Below are 20,332 nucleotides of genomic sequence, written 5' to 3' on the forward strand. Positions count from 1 at the left end.
ATGGAAAAGCAGAGGTAAGCCTGGTCATTCGTTATGTCCTGCAGCATGTCAGAGTCGTCCCACTGCTCATTACCGCCTGGACCACTTGCACCTGCGCTCCTGCACAAAAAGGGGACTACACCTCACCAAATAAGGACATGTGAGAGCCTCGTTGGGGATGACGTTAAACGTGAAATGGGGACGAACGGGAGCGCGTGGACCGTTTAGATGAGGGACCTAACGTGGAAAAGGAACGCCGAGCTAATCTGGTTACATAAGAAGCCATTGTATTTCCAGAACGTCTCTGCGCTAATCTGCTGAACTATTCATGCTCAACTGTCCCGCGGCGGCGTAACATACAGGACGGGCGCGCGCACACTTGTGGCTCTGAAGGCTCAGAAGCTTCTTCTGCTTTTGGCAGCGTGTGAAACAAGATAAATACATACAGTGATATACGTTCACGGATCCCCGCAAAAGCTGCCATGCCTCATTTTGCAACTGGCGGCGTGTGCTGCTCGCGCCCGTGACGATTCCGCTGACGCGCCAATAGCCGCACCACCCCAGAGAGACAGAGGAGAGCTGCGAGCGACTGACTGGACACCAGTCTCTCTTTCTCTTTCTTTTCCCACCCCTTAACGACCGCGGACGGACGCCTTCTGCTGTGCAAAACCCGTGGACGAAATTTAAACTACTAACAACATCCAGGCTCTTCTGCAGAGATGGAGGTACCAGGTTTGGCGCACAACATCAGCAGTCCATTAAGTCCCTGCGAGGGGATGATCAAGGACCTAAGCTTGGACGCCATACAGTTATGCGAACGAGATGGTAAGGGGGGATTGTCTGCTTCTCACTGGGGTGCTGACATATCTCCGCATAACGCCAGTGCATTAGGCCGCTTTGTTAGTTTCGGAGTCGCTGCAGGCATGCAGTCAGTTTGTCAGTGTTTGTCTCTGCGTGCTGTATGTACCCTTATTGTGTGGCAGTAATAGGGGCAGCTGGCTCCGCTGGTTCCTCGGATGGATGAATGGATGGTGCGCTTGTGCGTGCTCGGAATAGCTGAGCGTCTTTACAGTGGCAATAAGGTCTTGGCTCAAAATGAATGTGTACTGCTTAACTTGGAGGCAGGAATCTTAGTCTAAATGATGAGTGTCTTGATTTCAGCACCACAGACATGGACAGAGGCCGGCTGCCACCCCGCCTTTAATCGCTAATTCTCTTCCATCTTCCAAAGGAGCTGCCTTTTCCCATGTATGCTCACTTACTGCATGTCATCCTGCAAATTTTATAATTACAAACGAGACGCTCTTTAGTTGCTATCCCACCCCCAGTTCCCATAAAAGTCTCCCCTGCGCTCACGTTTATAATTCATCAAGTCTTCCAGCTGCGCCCGTGCTGTGTGTTGTCTGTGGCTCACTTCTTCGAATCAAAAGTTTTCCGAATATTTATCATTAAACGAAGAGCTGAAACTATTCCCATCATAGAAAACGAGGCTTCATAAACCAGGCTTGTAATGCGAAAATTGACAAGTAGCTGCACGAAGAGGCTTAACCCCGACGCGAATTGAATGGTGGGGAAAGAAAAAAGGCAAGTCATCATCAGGAGAGAATGAGAGGCAGAAACATGGCTGCACCCACATGTGTTCTCAGGCGGTGCAGCCCTACACACCCATCAGTGCAATTACACAGCGCTAATTCCACATCTGCGTCAAGACTCCTGCTCACAGAGGTGCCTCTTAATTAAGATTGGAAATTAATTCACATGAAATATGATCACACCTTTTCATTGTGTAATTGGGTTCATTTTTTTTCTTCATAAGTTTCTATGCCAGATTGATTTGTATGTGTACACAGGCTGGTTAGGGCATCCAAGGTGTCAGTGATGTATCTTTATTAAGTCTCCTCGGTCACTGTAAAATCTTTTAGCTGCCAGAGTGTATACCCCTTAGAGCTGATTCTAAACGGTATATACGCGATGCTAGCCTTTGTGCTTTCTGTGCTGCAGGTTTACTGCTGAGCCAAAACAGCCACTTTCTTAGTTTCCAAGAAGGCTACTCAGTGTAAATATTATCTGTGTGTGTCCTTGAGACACCCACATACTCTGTTTATGAAGCAACACAGTGACAATGTCCACCTTCTGTGCGAATTCTTCAGGACAAGTAGTTGTTCTTGTACAAGTATTGTCAATGGGTTAGTTGAAACTGTTTATAATGTGTCTGATAGGAACAAACGCCCCGAGTACTGTGGACAAAACTTGAACTTCATGAAGAGATTAGGAAAAAACAATTTATGTATGGATTTTTGTGCAGATTATCTTCATACTCCCATAAATATTTAGTGTTGCCACATTAAGGTGGAGCACATCTGTAAAACTACAGATTTCAGCTTGTTTGGATAACTTTCTTTCTTTTTTAAGAATGGTTTGTAGATTTTTCCCAGTCTCTGAATTTTATCACCTGAGCCTCATATTATATTATATTATATTATATTATATTATATTATATTATATTATATTATATTATATAGTTTGCACTGTCCCAGCCACACCCTTTCTAAAAGACTGGATCACTCGCTCTTACCTTTCCTGGAAATGGATTGTTATCTTATCCAATCAATGCGTACATTTTTATCAAGGTCCGCATTCATTTCACTGTTCCACAGCTTTCTAAATTTATCTTCCAAATCATTAATATTTTATTATCAGATGAGAGGCTTCTATGCCTATGCTGACCCAGCAGATGGGTGCATATAGCTTCAGTAGGCTTACTGTCTGTGGGAAAGGGCACTCTCCAACACAGTGAAGACTGTTTGGGAATTTCAGTGCACAAAAGGAATGGTCGGACACAAGTCGTTTCTGTGTGTCCAGTTTTAGACGGGGTGTTAATGGTTCAGTTTAGTGATGGGGCTGTGACATGAGTAGGTGGGTGTGGGGCAAGTTTTGCTGAGAATGAAGAGTAGTACAAGTCACAGCATCAGCTCATGTGAGCAGAGTTTGTCTGCTGGTGGATCGCTCCCCCGATGCTGTGCTGGATAAATTTGTCACCAACCCCTGTAAGGCTGACAAGGACCACCATTTTGATTTTATATCCACAGTTAATACGCATTTGCAGAACGTAATCAAATCCACGCTGCATGTCTCACATGGCCTTTGTGCCGTACCCGCTGATGTGATGAAGTTGCCATGATGGATGGCTGCTATTAATGCAACTAAGCAGTGTGACTGTGCTCTTTGAAATCTCTCTGAAACAGCGGTAACATACTAGCATGCGCATTTCCAGAATGGACAGGTGCACTGATAAGTCAATACATGGATGCATTTTTAATCCCTTGACAGTGGACCTGAGAACATCATGAAATTGTTCTGAGATCAAGCTGGCAGTGAAGGACTGAAAGTCTTTATAAAGATAGCTGTTGTCCTCCTAAATCAAGCAATTTCTTTTTTTTTTCTAGCTCAATCAACTGAATTTTGTTTTCTTATTCCAACAGCTGACAAACCCTTTTTGAAATTACTGACATTATCACCAGTCACGTGTTTACTGCTAACAGTAAATTTCAGAATGCTAAAATGATCAATTGAAAATAGGAACAAAGATATAAAGTTTCATTATGTTCATTTTTTATTAGCTCAAACATGCTGTGTCACAGTCGAGCAGGGCTGGAGTCAATGAGTGAAAGTAGCGATGCTCCTTGTGGTCATACAGACATATTCTTGGAATCAAAGCTACATCCACTAACAATTTCTATCCAAAACACTTCTGCAGAGCCATTTCTCTATGGCCTTTTCTCCTACACACACTCACTCGAACGGTGCAGCCATCCATTTAAATTAATTTTGGTGCGTGGCTCCAGTCATTCACATCTGCGAAAATGGCTATAGACTCCTGTGATTAAAAAATACTCTGTGGACACACGGAAAAGCCTATCCAGTATGTATCAACATGATACAACAGCAGGTCTGCCTTATGTCATACAGCGTCATCTGAGTAAGCTGGCATTTTAGTTTGGCTGTGTTCACTGTGAGCAGTTGTGTCTCATGACTGTGCTGGCAAGAGTTGGAGGTACATATTATGCAGTCACTTATTGACCGTGTAACATATTCACTTGCACTTGACCGCTCTACGAGATGCTTCAAAGCATCATTGATAACAGTGGCGTCTGACCTTGAAAAGCCACTGCAAACATTTATGCTTATTTTTCTTTCTTTTTTCACTGCTGGTATACAAAAATCCCTCGCTGCAGAAACTCAAAACATGAAATGTAAAAAAACACAAGTCTGAGATTTGGAGATTCATATTTTGTGCAAATGAGCACTGATGATTCATTCTGGTGTCTGAAAAGTCTTTAAAAAAAAAACCCTCTGTATTGATTTTGTTGATTTTGAACCTACTTAACTAAAGACTGCATTATTAAATTATCGTTACTCATCTTTGTTTGGTGTTCGGGGGCTTACTGATGTCTAAAAGGTGGAACATAGACTGCGTAACCTGATGAACGGGGCATTGTTTAACTCACTCTGAGAGAAAGATGTTTTTCCGTTGGCGGCTTCTCTCACTCCCAGCATGATCTCTGTCCCGGTCTAGCCTGTGCATTGAGAAGAACAAAGGCGTGATTTTTTTTTTCTTTTCTTTTTTTTGCAAGCATCTATGCCTAGTGTCTGTTGTGTTGCTCATGTCTGCAGATCAATTTTACATCGAGCACTGCAACTTAAAATGTAGGAGGCTTGTCTGTCTGAGTACCTACTTGTGCACTCAGAAACAATAATCCGACATACAGTGCTCAGAAATGTGTTGTTGTTTTTTTTATCATTAAACTTGATTGAAAGTTTATTTGTTTTGAATTCAAGAAGTTTCAAATGGAAGCATAATGTAGTCTCACATCATGGAAACTCCAACCACCAAGAGAGTTCATTTACATTGCTTAAATGGTCTAAATGGAAATCAAATCACTTTCCTCTTGCTGGTAAAGAGTGCCAACAAGTAATTTATAATTTGGAGGCAGGTGTGACTGGAACAAATCCCACCATAAAGAGCCATTAGGATGGCTCCATGTATGCATGTTAACAAGATTTATATTGATCCTTCTGCACTATTGCTTTTCCCTGTGGCGTTAGACTGTTTGCACAGTAAAAGGGCAATAACCAATATGGTCCATTTCTTAAACTCGTCTGAGGCTTTTCATCTTTTAAGATTGTTTTTGTTTTTTCTATAGGGCCGATATTTCCGTGGCCTGCTCTTTGGTGCTCTGCTGTGCATCTACAGATCTTGCATGTTATTTTGAACTCCCGGTGCATATGTGCACAGCATGAGTAATCTGTGCTCATAAGCTCTCAAGCATTTGCTCCAAAACAGACTCTTGTCTTGCTTGATAAAGATCAAGCAAAATTTCGCCCCCTCCTAATAAACAGCATAAGGAAATGGAGTAAATCGACAGAAAATAACAGCGGCTTATTACAGTATATTGTGTTAAAAATTATGATTCAGCAAAATGAACACTGGCGTCAAACATAGCACGTTAATTTAAAAAGGAGGGAGGTTTTAGTCTTCCTGAGCAAAGCCATGAAAGGTTCTGCTTTCTCCCTTACCGCCTGACCTTCATCCCGTTTGGTGTTCTTCATCATTCGTCTTGTGCTCTTGCAGCCCCAGAGGATTCAGACCTGAGCTTAACACTGGCTCTGACAAAGCTGGTGAACACAAGATTAGCTAGATTAGCTGGTATCAGTTAGATATCATTTATTCATTTTAGCCTCTTTTGGGGTTTTTTGTTTTTGTATATTTTGCACACGTCACTCTTCAACCTAACCAATTCAAAGCCAAACTTCACCTCTTTCTCCTTTTAACCTGTCAATTGTCTGTATATATGTCTATAGCTCTTCACATTAGTACCATTTCCTTTTCCCTTCAGCTTTCAGAGCTTGTTTTCCCTAATAGCACAACCTTTACTGTGACTGAGTTGCCTCAATAGTGTTCTGTAGGTGATTTCTGACTGCATTTGGAAAGCTTCACTGCCTCAGTATAATGCTCTTCATCTGCAGGTTAATTAGGAGAGCATTAGAGTAAACGAGGTAAATGAGTATTGTGGAGTTGCAGAGAGATGGGAGGGCAAAGACCTGCATGGGGTCTAGTTTTTAGTGAAAACATCAATGTTGACATTAACAATTTAGGGAGCAGAGGACAAGCAACCTACTCCGCACAACACAGCGAGTGAGCTAGCAGGTTTTCCATCTTTGATGTTTGATGTCGGTTAATGTTTACAGTTGTATACTGAAGGTGGCCAGAATTAGAGAATTGTTTATTTGCACAGTATTTTTATAAGCAGGCTTCATTTTACATTTGAAAATCTATAAGAAATCCTTGCCATTGTTTCACTTCCTTTGGGGTATATTTCATCTTTTGCTGACATGAATGTCAGAGAATGACAACAGGCCTGGTAGTTTTCTTGAATCTGTTAAAGGTCAGCAAACAAAGTCTCAGGTGGGACTTTATGTAAGCTTCATGTGCTTACATCACTGTCTGCTCTGTGCGGACTCGGTGGAGCGTTTTCTGTCAAAGGTCCGCGTCGTCACGTCTTCCGTTCACTCTCTCTGTCTGGTCTGAGCCAAACCTATCAGCTCAGTGTGTTTAAGTATAATGAGATGGACTTTAAAAGCAATAGGATGAGGTGGTTTCACAAATCAAAGAAGCGCAGTAGGGCCAAGCATGATCGTACAGTCAGTCATGCTGGATCGGGTTATGATTTAACATCTGGTATCTTTACATATTTACATATGCAGGATCCTTTTCCCATAGGTCCCAAAAAAGTCCGGGTCATGACATGTTGGTAGAGATAATAAATGTTATGTCCAAATGCAATAACTTAGTCATGCAAAGGTCCTTGCACTAAAGTCCACAACATGTGTTACTTTTTAATTAAAATGAGCAACAGTTTTGCCCAAGTGTGTAACAGGAGGTCTTTTTAAATCGAAGATGATGGTAATCAGCTAGTTGTGATTAGAAACTAGTGATTAGGACAAAAGTAAGTAGGGGGTCTGGTCTGGTGTGATTTAATGTGGTGATGAAGGACATAAATGTGCCTCCTAATGGATTTTTTTTTTTTTCTAAATTGGTCAGAAGTCATGATTTTAGAAGGTAAAAAAGGTTCTTAAAATGAATCAGTCTACTGATGCTCTACTGCTAGTGTTGTATGGAGGTGAGGCAGGAGTGTCCACACTACCAATTATAGGATTAGTCTTTTATCTCGCTCCCTCTCATTTGATGAACAGAGATAGTTTTTTATGCTTCACTGGTTCTGCATTGTTGACACTGTATTGAATCCAACCATGTTTCGAATCACTCCCAAACACCGCATTCTTGAATTTTACTCACTCTTGTTTAGACCCCAGAGCATACACAGAAAACACATTGTTGCCGTGCCAAGTGGGCGTCCCATAGTGTGACGCAAAGTCTATATTCATCCTAATCTTACAAAGCTCTTATTCAACCCGGTTTTGACATTTCATTAGCCTCTCTGTGCACTTTGGGTAGAAAGCCTTTGCTACATGTTACAGTGGCCTATAGTGCGTGACATCTATGCAGCTCAGATAAAATTGAGATTTATTCATTTCTTTGAATGAGAGCAATGGAAGCTTTTTGTCTTAGTCAAATACACTAGGTACTGGGTATGAAAATGTAGCATGTAGCTTAAACCAGAATTGCATTTTCCTTATTTCCCAGAGCACAGAAGCCACACCCACCTGCTGGAATCTTTTGTTTCCAAAGGGGCAGCCAGTCAGAAAAACAAAGATGGATAAATAAGATATTTAAGGATCGCTTTTAGTCATGTAAAGTGAGTCTAATAGTGCACAAGATAACAAACATAGATTTGGAAATTGACATAATGGAGGAAAGAAAAAAGCTCCTCTGACATTCACTGGCATTTTAAATGTTATGGTTCTGGGCTTATGTGCAGGGCCTGCACTGTGACAGCTGTGTTTTATCCTTAAAACTGATCATAAACAGACCAATCTGTGCCAAGACGAGAGGGGATTCAAGCATTTAAAATATTTAATGGCGCATATGTTCTGGAGAGCTGATAGGTGTACATGTGTAGAGGGACTGATGTGTTGCCATGGAAACACACTGTATATGGCAGTCAGTAACGCAGCAGGTTTTTGTGTGTGACTGTGACATGGTGGCTATATTACCCAATGTGCTGCCAGTGGAATAATTCCTGCTATATGTTTAGGTATAGCGGGAGTAAGTTAGGTTTAAAGGTGTACTGATGACTTGATGCGGTTATAATGATGATTTGTCACTGGTCAATGTGTCTTCAGACATAGATCATCAAATAATTTAAGTGCTAGGAGACACAACTATTATTGTATAAAATGTAAACCAGAACCTGATGTTTATTCAGAGGATTTCTAGACTAAATTTGAACCACATCGTTTCATTATGGTGTCTTTTTTTTCCTCTCCTGGACTGTGCAGGAAGTAAATCCCAGGACGGCAGCATCTCTGAGATGGAGGAGCTCCCAGTTCCTCAGAACATCAAGATTAGCAACATCACCTGTGACTCTTTCAAGATCTGCTGGGACATGGAGGCACGCAGCAAGGAGCGCATCACGCACTATTTCATTGACCTGAACAAGAAGGAGAACAAAAACTCAAACAAGTTCAAACACAAGGTAATGCTCAAGTAAGGGAGGCGCATAAATACCATTTAAAGATTTCAGTGCTATTGTTATAGCAAAGGCAGCAAATATTGAATTTCAGCAGAAAGGGAAAAACTCCAGGCACAGCACAGCCATCTGCTACGACCGGCTGAGGGATGAGGGGGAAAGAGAAGAGAGCAAAGAGAGTATCTTTAACCAAATGATTTTTAAAAAAGCAATTTTACATTTTATTATTTAACCAGCTAATAGTTTCCTTTCGGTTGAATCCTTTTTTAAAAGCAGGTCTCCGGGCCAGAGGTGTGCAACAGCAACTATGAGCAATATAAGACAGCTGTTACACATGTTGCACAAAAGCAGTATATTCATATTTTTGCCAGCACAAAGGAAAGCAACAGCTGTATAGTTCTGCATGAATACAGGCAATACTTTGCACAACAGTTATTAAAATATATTAAACCACTGCTGTACATTTCCATTATTATTCTTGTTTAATAATTATACTCTATAATCTGCCATAAACCTAAATCTATTCATATTTTATGAACAGTTAATTAAATTATAGTATTAAATTCAAATTTTCTGAGAAACCTGTGGCTTAGAAAAAAAACTCTGCTCAATTTGATGTTTTTGATGAAACTTCAGTTAATTCTACATTTCTTCTACTTCTGACAGAAGAATGAGCTTTTCACCTTAATTATCATACTGTCAGTAGTGCTTTAGATAGATGTTGCCGTGCTCTAAACATCTAGTGTAATGCTAATTATTGATCTTTGTAAACAGAAATGATTAGTGTTGACACTGTTTTACCTCAAGACGACCTTACCTTTTCATGCTTGAGGCAAGATGAACTCATTTCAAGGTGGTTTTGTTCAAAGAATCCACGGTCAGCTGCCACTTTGAGCTCTGAAAGGCTAGTACCGCTCTCACAGCCTTCTCTGCCAGCTCGTTCGCGACGCAGTCAAGAGTCTGGTTTGATAATCTTACCGACTTGTGTCATCAGCCTCCTCACACTGCTGGGGCTGTGTCACTGAGTGTTTCTCCTTTCTGCTCTGGAGTAGCAGGCGACCCCATACTAATGTTTTGATTTTGGCGCAGGAGCAGTGTCGGTGGGTTGATGGGCTGACTCTGTTGCTAGGCAGGGGCTCTTGGTCCAATCAATGAGCTGCTATGGCCCACCGAGTTTTGGGTTGTGGGGGGTTGTTGTTGGGGGTGAAGTGTATAGTTTACATTTACACAAATGAGAAGCCGTGGCTGCTACCTGCAGCCAGTAACATAGGGTAATATATCTATGTGTGTGGCTACAAGTGTCTTTATAAGGAGTTTCTTTCTGACTAATTCCTTCCTGCCAACACTCACTCACTTTTTCCATTCCACTCTGTCCTCTTTTACTCCTTCCATCCCTCCAGGATGTTCCTACCAAACTGGTGGCCAAGGCAGTACCCCTGCCCATGACGGTCCGGGGCCACTGGTTCCTGAGCCCACGCACAGAGTACACAGTGGCTGTCCAGACTGCATCAAAACAGGCTGATGGGGACTACTCCGTGTCTGAGTGGAGCGAAATTATTGAATTCTGCACTGCTGGTGAGGAATATGGTGCTTTGATGAATGCATGCACTTCTAAGATATGTGACATCAGTCTTGGCTTTAATTTTGGGTGAGCCTGAGTTAATTATAGAGAACGATAATGGAAGAGAGAAGAGTACAATGGAGTAAAGGCTAGAGCATTAATGAGGGAGAAGGTAAGAGGGAAGCTAATATACGGAGTGGAAGGAAAGGATTATAACAAAGAAGGGCTGAGAGGAGCTGTGCTGTTTATCTCCTGATGCAGAGGTCTCGGAGTTCAACGTCATTGTCTGGGGACCAGGATGGGGGAAGGGAGGTATGGCATGGGTGGATGAGGAGGGACATCACTGGGGTTAATGATGTCCAATTCCAGTTTAGGGTGATTGTTGCATCTCACTTTCTCTACACTTTGAAGTGCCAAATAACTTGAGCGTCAACACTCATGATAGCAGAGCAGAGTTATTTATTATAGTTTTTTTATTTTCTAATTAGTCTTTATTTTTATCTCCTTGTGACTTTTTGTTTTTAATCCATACTAAAATAATACTTACTAAAAAAGTAGGGCACTAGACCTAATTTCCTCTGCATTTTTATTTTACTTTAATTAGTTGTCAAAGTTCACAAAATTGTTAGTTTACATTTTTTTCAAAAGTTTTTAGTTTTTTCTAGTTTTTATTTTTTATTTAACTAAAATGTGTTTTCACTTCTAGTTTTCATTCTTAGTGTAGTTTTAGTTTATTTTTATTTATTTGTTTTTATTTTATTTAGGACAGTGCATGTTAATGAACATACATGTAAAAAAAAAAATTACATGAATGTAAACATATCAGATTAAAGCCAAGGGCTAATTTCCATCTGTTGTCCATAAAACATAAAAAAATAGACATAATTCATAAAAAATTCATAATTCATTCATAATAAAAACTCCATCACCAAACTCACACATACACACCATTCTATTCCCAAATAAAACATTAAAACTATACAACTTATTCATGATCACACACTTGATTTGTCCATAACCAGTTTAGTATATGTAATCAAAGTATTGGACAAAGAGATATTATAACCTGATGATGGGAAAATATAAAACATAACATTCTGTAAAGTCCATCAAAAATCCAATCTTAAAAAATTAATAGAATTACTAAAATTAGTAAGCTTTATCTTCTGGCAACTGTAATATCAAGACATTATTTTAGGACAATCTATCTAACAGCTGAAATATTTCAGTCTGGACCAAACAGGTGGACTATCAGTGCCTGTAGAACAGCTATACAATCAAATAAAATAGATGAGGAGAGGCAGTTTAAATCTGAAGAAGAATGACAGGCAAGTGAAGAGTGTGAGCTGTGTCACAGTAAGAAGCTGAAGAAGGAGAATGCTAAATGAAGCTGTTGAGCCCGGCACGAGATGCACGTCCTGTCACCAAAACCAGTCGAACATGTGTTTTGACAAGTTCGATGTCAAATGCATTTTTCCTCTGCACGTAGAAAGCTGCGGCTTTGTGCTCCATCAATCTATATAAAAGTCAGCCTTTTTGACATTAAACATTTACAGTGTCAGGATAAAGCGGATGTCTTCTTTCATTTTCATTCAAGGTACTGAGAATTTTAACCGGTTACCTGTGGTGATGTGTTTGGTGCCTGTGGGAAAATAGCCATGGGGAAAATGCATTCATGATTTTTTTTTATATGCTTTGGAGAAAGTCCACTCCCCGTTGAGTACATCCATTTATCGAAAATGTTTTTGGGCTTCATGCTGAGTCATATCTAAATGGAAAAGTTAAAGATGGAAAAATGCCAGGATCCTTAATGCATGGTTCATATTTCATCCTAACCGGTGCTTCTAGTGGGTCTCGTTTTGTTTTTTTAATGTTTACATTTACTAATACTAATGGCATTAATGACAAAATGCTGATAGCATGTATACAGATTTCTAATCTGCTTTTGTAGAAATCATTTTTACAAAAATGTTTCTTTCTCCAGATTACTCCACAGTGCATCTAAACCAGCTGCTGGAGAAGGCGGAGGTCATTGCTGGGCGGATGCTGCCTTTCTCTGTCTTCTACAGAAACCAGAATAAAGAGTACTTTGATCATGCCAGGTGGGCATAACTTTATGATTTTCTTCTTTATTACATTACAAAGAAAGAAGTTAAAGCCTGGACCTAACTGAGCTTCCATGTCATTCTGTATCTAAAGAGTTGGCTGTTATATTGTTGGGTTAACACATCTGCCAACTTGCATGGCTCACTGCAACACACATTTCTAGCAAACTTCTCCGGCTCACTCCTTTCTGGTCATGTTTTATACAATACAGTTTACAAGCATGTGGGTAACATGGTATCAGAAAAATGTGTTGCTCTTCAGCTGCTAAAGCAAAACAAAACCAGATTCAGCTGCATTGGTTTATGAATCTGCAGAAATAAGTACTCGAGCAGCCAGCCATTTTTCCCCCCAGTAAACAATGCTATGCATGCACATCAAACGAAAAGCCAGGTCTTTCTTCTACACTTTGATTTGTTTGAAAGCTCCATGTAGCTGACAGACAATAGCTGGCAGTTGTTCGGGAATGTAGTCAAAAGAAAAACAAAAATAACACGAGTATGACAGGAAAAGAAGGGATATCTCTGGAGTGGTCTACTACTGTTCACTGAAGCATTGTGCAGCTAGAGTGAACTGATTTTTATCTCGTTTCATGTGAGTGAATTTTCTTCCACTTTTGGCCTCTTTTCTCCTCCTTTTAACGGAGTGACTGTTTTCTCTCCTATCACCCTGTCCTTCAGAGGTAATGCTCACAGCTTAACAAAGCACAGTCTCTGTACTAAAGCCACAGCTTGTGGGCAGTCTTTTGTTGGTGCTACACAGCATGATGTCATCTGGATAGTCATCTCCCTTTTGCTGAGTTGTAGCTGCTACAGTGTACCGTGCGCCTGTTAAACTGCGTCATCATGTGGCGAGTAAGAGTACTGACAGTACCGCTCACATGAGGCTCTTAACACTTGTGGTTGGAGCTGAATAGTCCATAAAGCCCATGACAAAGCTTGAAATATGGATATAATAAGAACCTCTGGAGTGATAGCTGTATGAATTGCCGTAATAATTACAGTTCCATTATTGGGACTTTGCTGCTCAGATTCCCTCTGTGGAGAAGAAAGTGTATGCAGCTGCCACAGATGCTTTGAATGTTCAGTTGTTAATCTGAAAGCTGCTTTTGTTTTATAGCAGTTTGTCATAATGAAAAAAACCAAACAGCTCATTGGAATATTTTCACCCCCGGGATTCCAATGACACAAACTGGACTAAGCTAAATGTGATTACTATAAAACTTTTTGTATTATGAGGCTCAGTATTCAAGATGTTTTGCATCTTACGCATTCAGTTTATTTCCCATGTGTTACAAATTCCAGAAAATTGCTCTTTCATTTCCAAATTAAAACCTGGTGCCACTCTCTCCAGTATTTACAAAAACTACTTTGATTGCCAGAGAAATGCAAAAACAGAATAAAACAGATTTCATTCCTTTGTTTGCAAACTTCAGGGAGGCGCAAGAAAACCGGATGCTGCCCTCTATTAAAGACAACAGTGGCAGCCATGGCTCTCCCATCAGTGGTAAGCTGGAGGGCATCTTTTTCAGCTGCAACACAGAGTTCAACACTGGCAAGCCCCCGCAGGATTCCCCGTATGGTCGCCATCGCTTTGAGGTGCGGGCTGATGCGCTCTTCAACCCTGACACCAACCTGTACTTTGGAGACTTCTACTGTATGTATACAGCCTACCACTATGTGATTCTGGTTCTAGCACCGAAAGGCTCAAGGGGTGATGAGTTTTGTAAGCAGAGGCTTCCTTTGCTCGACATTACCAACAACCGTTTCCTTACCTGCAAGCAGGTTGAAGAGGGTGATGGTGGTTTGGTGTTTCACCACGCCCAAGATGTCATCTTGGAGGTGATCTACACAGAGCCTGTAGACCTATCCTTGGGCACAGTGGCAGAGATCAGTGGGCACCAGCTGATGAGTCTCTCCACAGTAAATGCCAAGAAGGATCCCAGCTGCAAGACCTGCAACATCAGCGTGGGACGCTAGGGGAAACAGCAGAATGTTTAAAAGGAAAAAGAGCGTAGGAGGGGGGGGGGGGAGTGAGTAACTGACCTCTACTCACACAAAGGAAGTCCACATGTACTGATGAAGCAGACCAACACATGCATGAAGCAGATTTAGTAGGCTAACACCAACATATCTCTGACACTGCTCTGTACTCTCAAAAGACCATCATTCCCAAAGAAGAGTGGAGAAAAAGACGAAGGTACACCACTCTGACACCTGCACCATTGTCTACTCATCTGAGGGTGGGTTATCCTAATGTTGAAAACAGAAACACATAAAGATATCTTAGGAGTCAGCAGACTGAAATATGTAAACCTGGGACACCGACGACACAGATCCATCTACTCATCCGGCAAGTCACACTTACAAAACCCTTTAACTGTACTAACAAACATGGGCTGCTTCATTTCAATTTCCTGTTGTTTCTCAAATCAGTTGTCCCATACTTTATTGGCCTATGCCTTGCTCTTATAGATATACTGTTAACTGCCCACTGTGTGTGTGGACAATTTCTTTTTTCTGATTACATTGTCTTATTTTATTGTCATTTTTTACGATGTTTGATTGTCATTGAACAGTTGACAAATTGTTTTTACCTCCTCCTAGTGGCATGGACTGGTACTACAATTTTCTAGGGCTGCAGCATCGATAGTCATCTTGATTTATACCAAAGGTATTAAAAACCAGACATAAAACCGCTGTGGAATCTTAACCGTACTAATGCAACAGCCTCTGAAATGTGTATTCACCGAGTCTTTGATGACCAAGAGTGAACTATTTGTTTTTAAAAAAAAAAAAAAAAAAGAAAAGCATGATGCAGTTCTGTGCAGCATGAGTTTGAAAGCTGTCAGTACCTCTGTCATAGCAACCTTTTCTGCAACAGTCATTCTTATTTCGTTGTAGTTAGTGCAAAGAAAGAAAGTGGAACCTTAAACTGTGTTTATTAGAATAAATGTGAAAAAATATTTATTTTTATTGATACATTCATATATTATATATAGATATATAGAAAACTATATAAACCAGAAGTGCACAATGTTAAAAGCTCTGATCATTGTCAACAACGGCATTTAGGGGGGATAAACTTCATATAGGCAAAAATGGGGGTAAACACAAATTCGACAGCAGGTACTGTATAACTTGCACTATGATGTTCACCAAAATTCACATTTTTCCAAGGTGAACACGCAAATTCAAAAGTTACAATATAGCTCAACTATGTAATTCTTAATACATATCATAGCACAATGTAGGACTAAAAACGGACATGCACAAACACTGCAGGATTGTCTCATTGACTGCATTTAAGCTTACGCGTTTCTACCAACACAGCACTTTTAAATGCATTTTCCACATTAACCCTGGACACAGGTGTCAAATAGTGTTTTGGCAAGGGGGAAAAAGTGAATAACAAAAAGTGCCATATAATACATAATCTTAAAATGACTCCAGTGTAACTAACATCAAGTTATTACAGCGCTTCATTCTTGACATAGATTTGTGCTACATAACATAAGCTTGCTACATCAGGTTTATAATAAGATGGGTCATGAATAATAAGGGATGTCTTCTTGGGACTGCAGTGACCCCGCATTTTAGATTGTCACCAATTTCCATCACTTTTTCCTTCATGTAAAGTGCATCTACATAATGAGCATGGCATGAAACAAGACCAGAACCACCGGCTTCACGACCTGATTTATTTCAGAAATGATCGAGTCCTGTTAAGTTAGAGAAAAAGGTCCCACTGTGAGTAACTCAACTTGTCTTGGTTGAGTCCTGTTGTTTACTAAGCAGGGCTTCCAGTAGACGGAGCTTCGCTTTAAGGTTCTTATACTGGCAGTACTCCTCCGCCATTGGTCCACGGTCCTCCTTCTGACATGCCCTGTTAATGATATACGGAGGATGGAAGATGCAAATGAAAAGCAAACTTTAGTTTGTAGTTTCCAAACAACTTGCAGCAGCTTCCATAACTGGTTGATGGTCCCTATGTTGCCTTACTCAGATAGCTTTGTACAGTGTGTATTGTAATTAGAAAAAAAAAAAAAAAAGACTTACTGCATTAACTTTGGAGGACTAACATGTACAGTACTGTGTACAATTCAGAGCAAACATCTGTCTTTCCTGAGCTCTGTGTGCTGGATTAATGTTACATGAGTGTGCATTACACTGTCGTACCATAACAATGGAATTTCTTTTGTGGATGTTTTTCTTTCTTTCTTTTTTTTTTTTTTCACAAGGCATTGTTGAAAACCAAATGTTCCAAGTTTAGTAAAAGACAAAATAAAATTCAAAAGCCAAGTACTCTTGATGTGTTACGTACGTATGTGCTTCATGGTGTGTTACCTGCCAGTCTGTGCATAGAATTGGTCCTCAAACTCTCGAAGCGCTTGGTGAACCCTCCGCTTTTCTGATCGAGTCAGCCTGAGGTGATCGAGTAATTCTGGTCTGCATTAAGAAAGAACCAATTCATCAACTTTTTATATCATCTGGATTGTGTTTAAATAAATAAACCACAACTAAAGACAAGCTGATCAAAGAAAAACAAATGCGAACCATCTTTATCTTTCTTTAAAACATGACTGAGCAAATCGGGTTTTTTTTTTTTTTTTTTACCTGGAAGCTTCATGTAGTGTTGCCATAGTGATAATCTGCGGGTGGAGAACCTTCACTTCTTCCAGCGGCGATACCAGAGGCGATTCAGACATTTCTAGGGAGGGCGGACACTGCAACTCCTCTAAAGACACGCACATGGAGGGTTTTAACCACAGCGGCGGCTGCTGCCTGGGGCTTCTCTGTTTGGGATGCTCGTCATCAGAGCCCTCCTCTTCCTCCTGTGCAGATAAAGAAGAAAGAGAAAGGTAAAGAGAGAGGTAAATCCAACGATTTTCAATGGTCCAGTTCTGAAAGTTAAGAGATGGATAGATAAAACCAGCTGACTTTCTATAAATCATTATTATTGTTTATATCTCTTAATATTATAAAGAGAAGTTTCATAATATTATTGTGCAGCTGTTCTATTCAGCCAGATGTAGTCTGAGTTTAACCTTTCTTCTTAAAAATTCAGCATCATTGGTATTATCTCTCTTTCAACAAACAAAAAATCAACTGAATGTTGACTCACAATGGTTGTAATGTTTACTGTGGCTGAGGAAGAAATCAGCTGTTTGAGAAGACGGTAGCGATCGTAGAAAGGTTTCATCAAAGTTCGCTCCTGCTTGGTGCTCTGACAACAGAGATGAAGAAAGAAAAACGTTAAGATAGATTTTCACCAGACTAGAAAGATATTTATAAAAATAAATAAAACTACTTCTCAAAAGAATCAAAACAAAGAGCATTCATCCAAGCTTGTCTTACCGGCCGTCCGTGAAGACTCTCGAAGTACAACAAACACTTCTGCATGCTGGTCTTCTCCATACTCATCTGGAAAGGGGACATCTCCTGTACATACGGGAGTAGTGAAAACTAATAAACTCTTAGAACATCTAACGTCCAAACTTGTATTGCTATATTTGTGTTAATGGTACAAACAATTCTGCAAAATCAACCTTAATGCTGTCGGGCAGGCCCAGCTCTTGCCGTCTTTCCTTCAGCCTGTTTGTTATAATGTTCACCGTTTCCTCTACGTTTGGCTTGGCGTTGCTGTTGTTGTTCAGCTGCTGGAGCTCAGTTCCTGTCGGTACTGCCTCCTGTTTGTCTGTATTGCCCCTGCATGTTTCAGCTTCTTTTGACTGCCTTAGCTTCAGCTCTACAGGAAAGAGCAGGAATTTAAACAAATATCCTCATATGTGGTTCTCATTTTTCTTAGAAACAAAAATTAAGTTAAAAAAAATCTGGTGATTCTTTGTTTTTACATTCATCAGCTCCCAATATGCCCAAATATCAAAGAGAAATAAAAAATGCAGGCAATGGAAGAGTTCGGGTCTTAGGAGGTTAAAGATAATAATTTCTCTGCTACCATTTCATTTTAAAATGACATTTCAGCCTACTAATTTCTATAAACATCTCTCTTTTCATTTCAGTTAATTAATTATTACATATGGGTTATCTCCTACATTACTGACATTTACATTCATGGTATATGCAACATTTAAGTCAACGTTTCAAAATTAGTTGTTTAGCTTACAGGTACATATTTTCAGCTCAGGCTTCAATGTAGCTCCGATAATCGAACCACTTACGAAACTTCTTTCCCCGCTGCAGTTTTTAAAATAATTTACTTGCGAATGTTTTTGGTTATATAACTGACCTTTAAGCTGCTTGCGACACCTGATGAGCTCCTTCATCAGTCTGGCCACCTCTGGATGTGCTGTCTTGTCATTGTGTGCTGGCTGGAAAAAAAAACAACAGAAAACGATATCTCACATAACAGTGGCCAGTCTGTTGCACTGGATACCAAGTAAGTGTTTTTTCAAAGTAATCATTATCACCAGCTTGTTCCTCATTGTCTAACAAACCATTATGCTACCAATGTTCCAGCAGAGGGAGTAATTCATCCTTAGCAGCAACAGTTTAGAACTTAAATATCTTTACAGCACCCTGATGAAGCAAGTCTGATTCACTGCCAAACCTTATAATGCTTCTCCTGTTCAAAACACTCCTCAAAATGCCTGATCCTCTTCCTCAGCGTGTGGATGTGCCTGTTGAGAGCTGAGATGGACACGGTGCCCTCGTCTCGCTCTGTAAGGACACTGCAGCGAGCCCTTGAGACAAGAAGAACATATGCCCAATTTAACTCTACATCTGCACATTGGTCCACGCAATAAGGACTCAAAGGGTGTAGTTAAATATCACAAAATATAACAGCCAGTATGATTTTGTAAGGTATTAGCATTAATTATGAATAACAAAAAACATTTCCAAATTGCTTTTCATTTTTAACCTACAGCAAGAGCATAACATGAGAGGATTCCATTTATGAGCTACAAATGTCAGTGGCAAAGAAGTCGTCTTACATGCGTATGTGCTGTGAGCAGGGTGGAGATGGAGCTGTGTCGGGGTCTAGATTGTAGCGTTGGCTGTGGCTGAGGTTGGGGCAACGTGGCGAGGGAACTGGACAGTCAGTCATCGTAAAACGGGAAAGGAGTGGGCTGGCGTGAGGGCCTGATGGGCTCGGTAGTGTATCCTCTCCAGAAAGTTCCTCTAAATAAGCAGAAGTGGAATGGACAGGACTGGAATCTGACAGCTGCGGGGACGGGGTGTGTGCTGTAGGAGAGAGCAAGAGTGAAGTAAAATGATAATTTTATGTTTATTAAAATTAAAGCTAGGCTAAAATCCTATCTTAATTTGCAAAATCTTAATTTATCTGTTTGTGACAAATCAGTAAAACAAGATTATTCGTGTAGCTGTTATAATCTTTATGCGAAAAGAAAAGAAATACATGTTTTTAACAATGTTTAGCCCAAACAAAAGGATGAAAATAACAGAAATAAAAAACCACGGACACCAGCAGCTGTAGAGTGATGCAACAATATTACCTTAGTTACCTAACTTACCAAGGAAAGATACACCCAGCTCTAAATAATCAAGCTCATACTTTGTGGCCAACAATTATTGACAGCAACATTACAACAGCTTTAATGAGCAAAATAAATGAAAGAAAACTGAGACTGAATTATATACCATAGGTAGAGCTGCAAGTTTAGTACATATAAAATAAAACCCATTATCTCACAAAGCTGAAACTTTAAAGTTTTTTTAATGTTTACAAATCATGTCAGCTTTGCTCTTCAGTGCCAGTGCAGTGTTTATACTGGAAGCTAAAAAATCATTATTACTATTTCATTGTAACAGCATCGTCATTGTTCTTGTCTTACCAGGCGGTGATGAGTCGACTGTCTGCTGTTCCTGAGAAGGCGCTAATGGCAGGCTGTGGGTCAAATTCAGCCTTTGCGATTCATTAGACAGAGGCTGTTGCTGAGCAGGTAAGTTATCCTGAGGTTCAGGGTCTCCTGATGCTAAGGGAGGTCCCAAGTCAGCCTCCAGGGCTTGCAGCTTTAGAGAGGGGCTCTGGAAGCAGAAGCAAAACATAGCTTCAA

General features: G+C 40.3%; 2 protein-coding genes across 6 annotated transcripts in view; one reads left to right on the plus strand and one right to left on the minus strand.

Moving 5' to 3' along the window:
• Nucleotides 1-16,599, plus strand: LOC146695326 (phytanoyl-CoA hydroxylase-interacting protein-like). Its single transcript, XM_085477391.1, has 5 exons — nt 1-804; nt 8,440-8,636; nt 10,031-10,205; nt 12,176-12,293; nt 13,730-16,599. The coding sequence occupies exons 1-5, from the start codon at nt 699-701 to the stop codon at nt 14,271-14,273; spliced, it is 1,140 nt and encodes a 379-aa protein (XP_085333517.1). The 5' UTR covers nt 1-698; the 3' UTR covers nt 14,274-16,599.
• The window catches only part of LOC146695327 (protein FAM13A-like), a 20,211-nt gene continuing 15,859 nt past the window's right edge, over nt 15,981-20,332 (minus strand). For all 5 annotated transcript variants that reach the window (XM_085477386.1, XM_085477384.1, XM_085477381.1 and 2 more), the window contains 10 exons: nt 20,111-20,303; nt 19,250-19,499; nt 18,865-18,997; nt 18,544-18,625; nt 17,843-18,042; nt 17,652-17,735; nt 17,419-17,520; nt 16,911-17,128; nt 16,641-16,742; nt 15,981-16,179 (listed from right to left, as the gene is read on the minus strand). In XM_085477386.1, coding sequence (XP_085333512.1) covers nt 16,053-16,179; nt 16,641-16,742; nt 16,911-17,128; nt 17,419-17,520; nt 17,652-17,735; nt 17,843-18,042; nt 18,544-18,625; nt 18,865-18,997; nt 19,250-19,499; nt 20,111-20,303 — 1,491 coding nt within the window. In that variant the 3' untranslated portion in view covers nt 15,981-16,052. The remainder of the gene's footprint in view (nt 16,180-16,640; nt 16,743-16,910; nt 17,129-17,418; nt 17,521-17,651; nt 17,736-17,842; nt 18,043-18,543; nt 18,626-18,864; nt 18,998-19,249; nt 19,500-20,110; nt 20,304-20,332) is intronic.

This window comes from Copadichromis virginalis, linkage group LG13 (genome assembly GCF_057382275.1).
Source record: "Copadichromis virginalis isolate Kocher_CV1m ecotype Utaka linkage group LG13, C_Virginalis_male_GT1.1, whole genome shotgun sequence".
NCBI classification, from domain to species: Eukaryota; Metazoa; Chordata; class Actinopteri; order Cichliformes; family Cichlidae; genus Copadichromis; species Copadichromis virginalis.

What these genes read in the sequence shown, in the direction of transcription:
- LOC146695326 (XM_085477391.1), top strand. Translation starts at nt 699, where the DNA reads ATGGAGGTACCAGGTTTGGCGCACAACATCAGCAGTCCATTAAGTCCC. An exon ending in CAAACAAGTTCAAACACAAG is followed by an intron (nt 8,637 to 10,030) that starts GTAATGCTCAAG and finishes CCATCCCTCCAG; the next exon opens with GATGTTCCTACCAAACTGGT. An exon ending in GAGTACTTTGATCATGCCAG is followed by an intron (nt 12,294 to 13,729) that starts GTGGGCATAACT and finishes TGCAAACTTCAG; the next exon opens with GGAGGCGCAAGAAAACCGGA.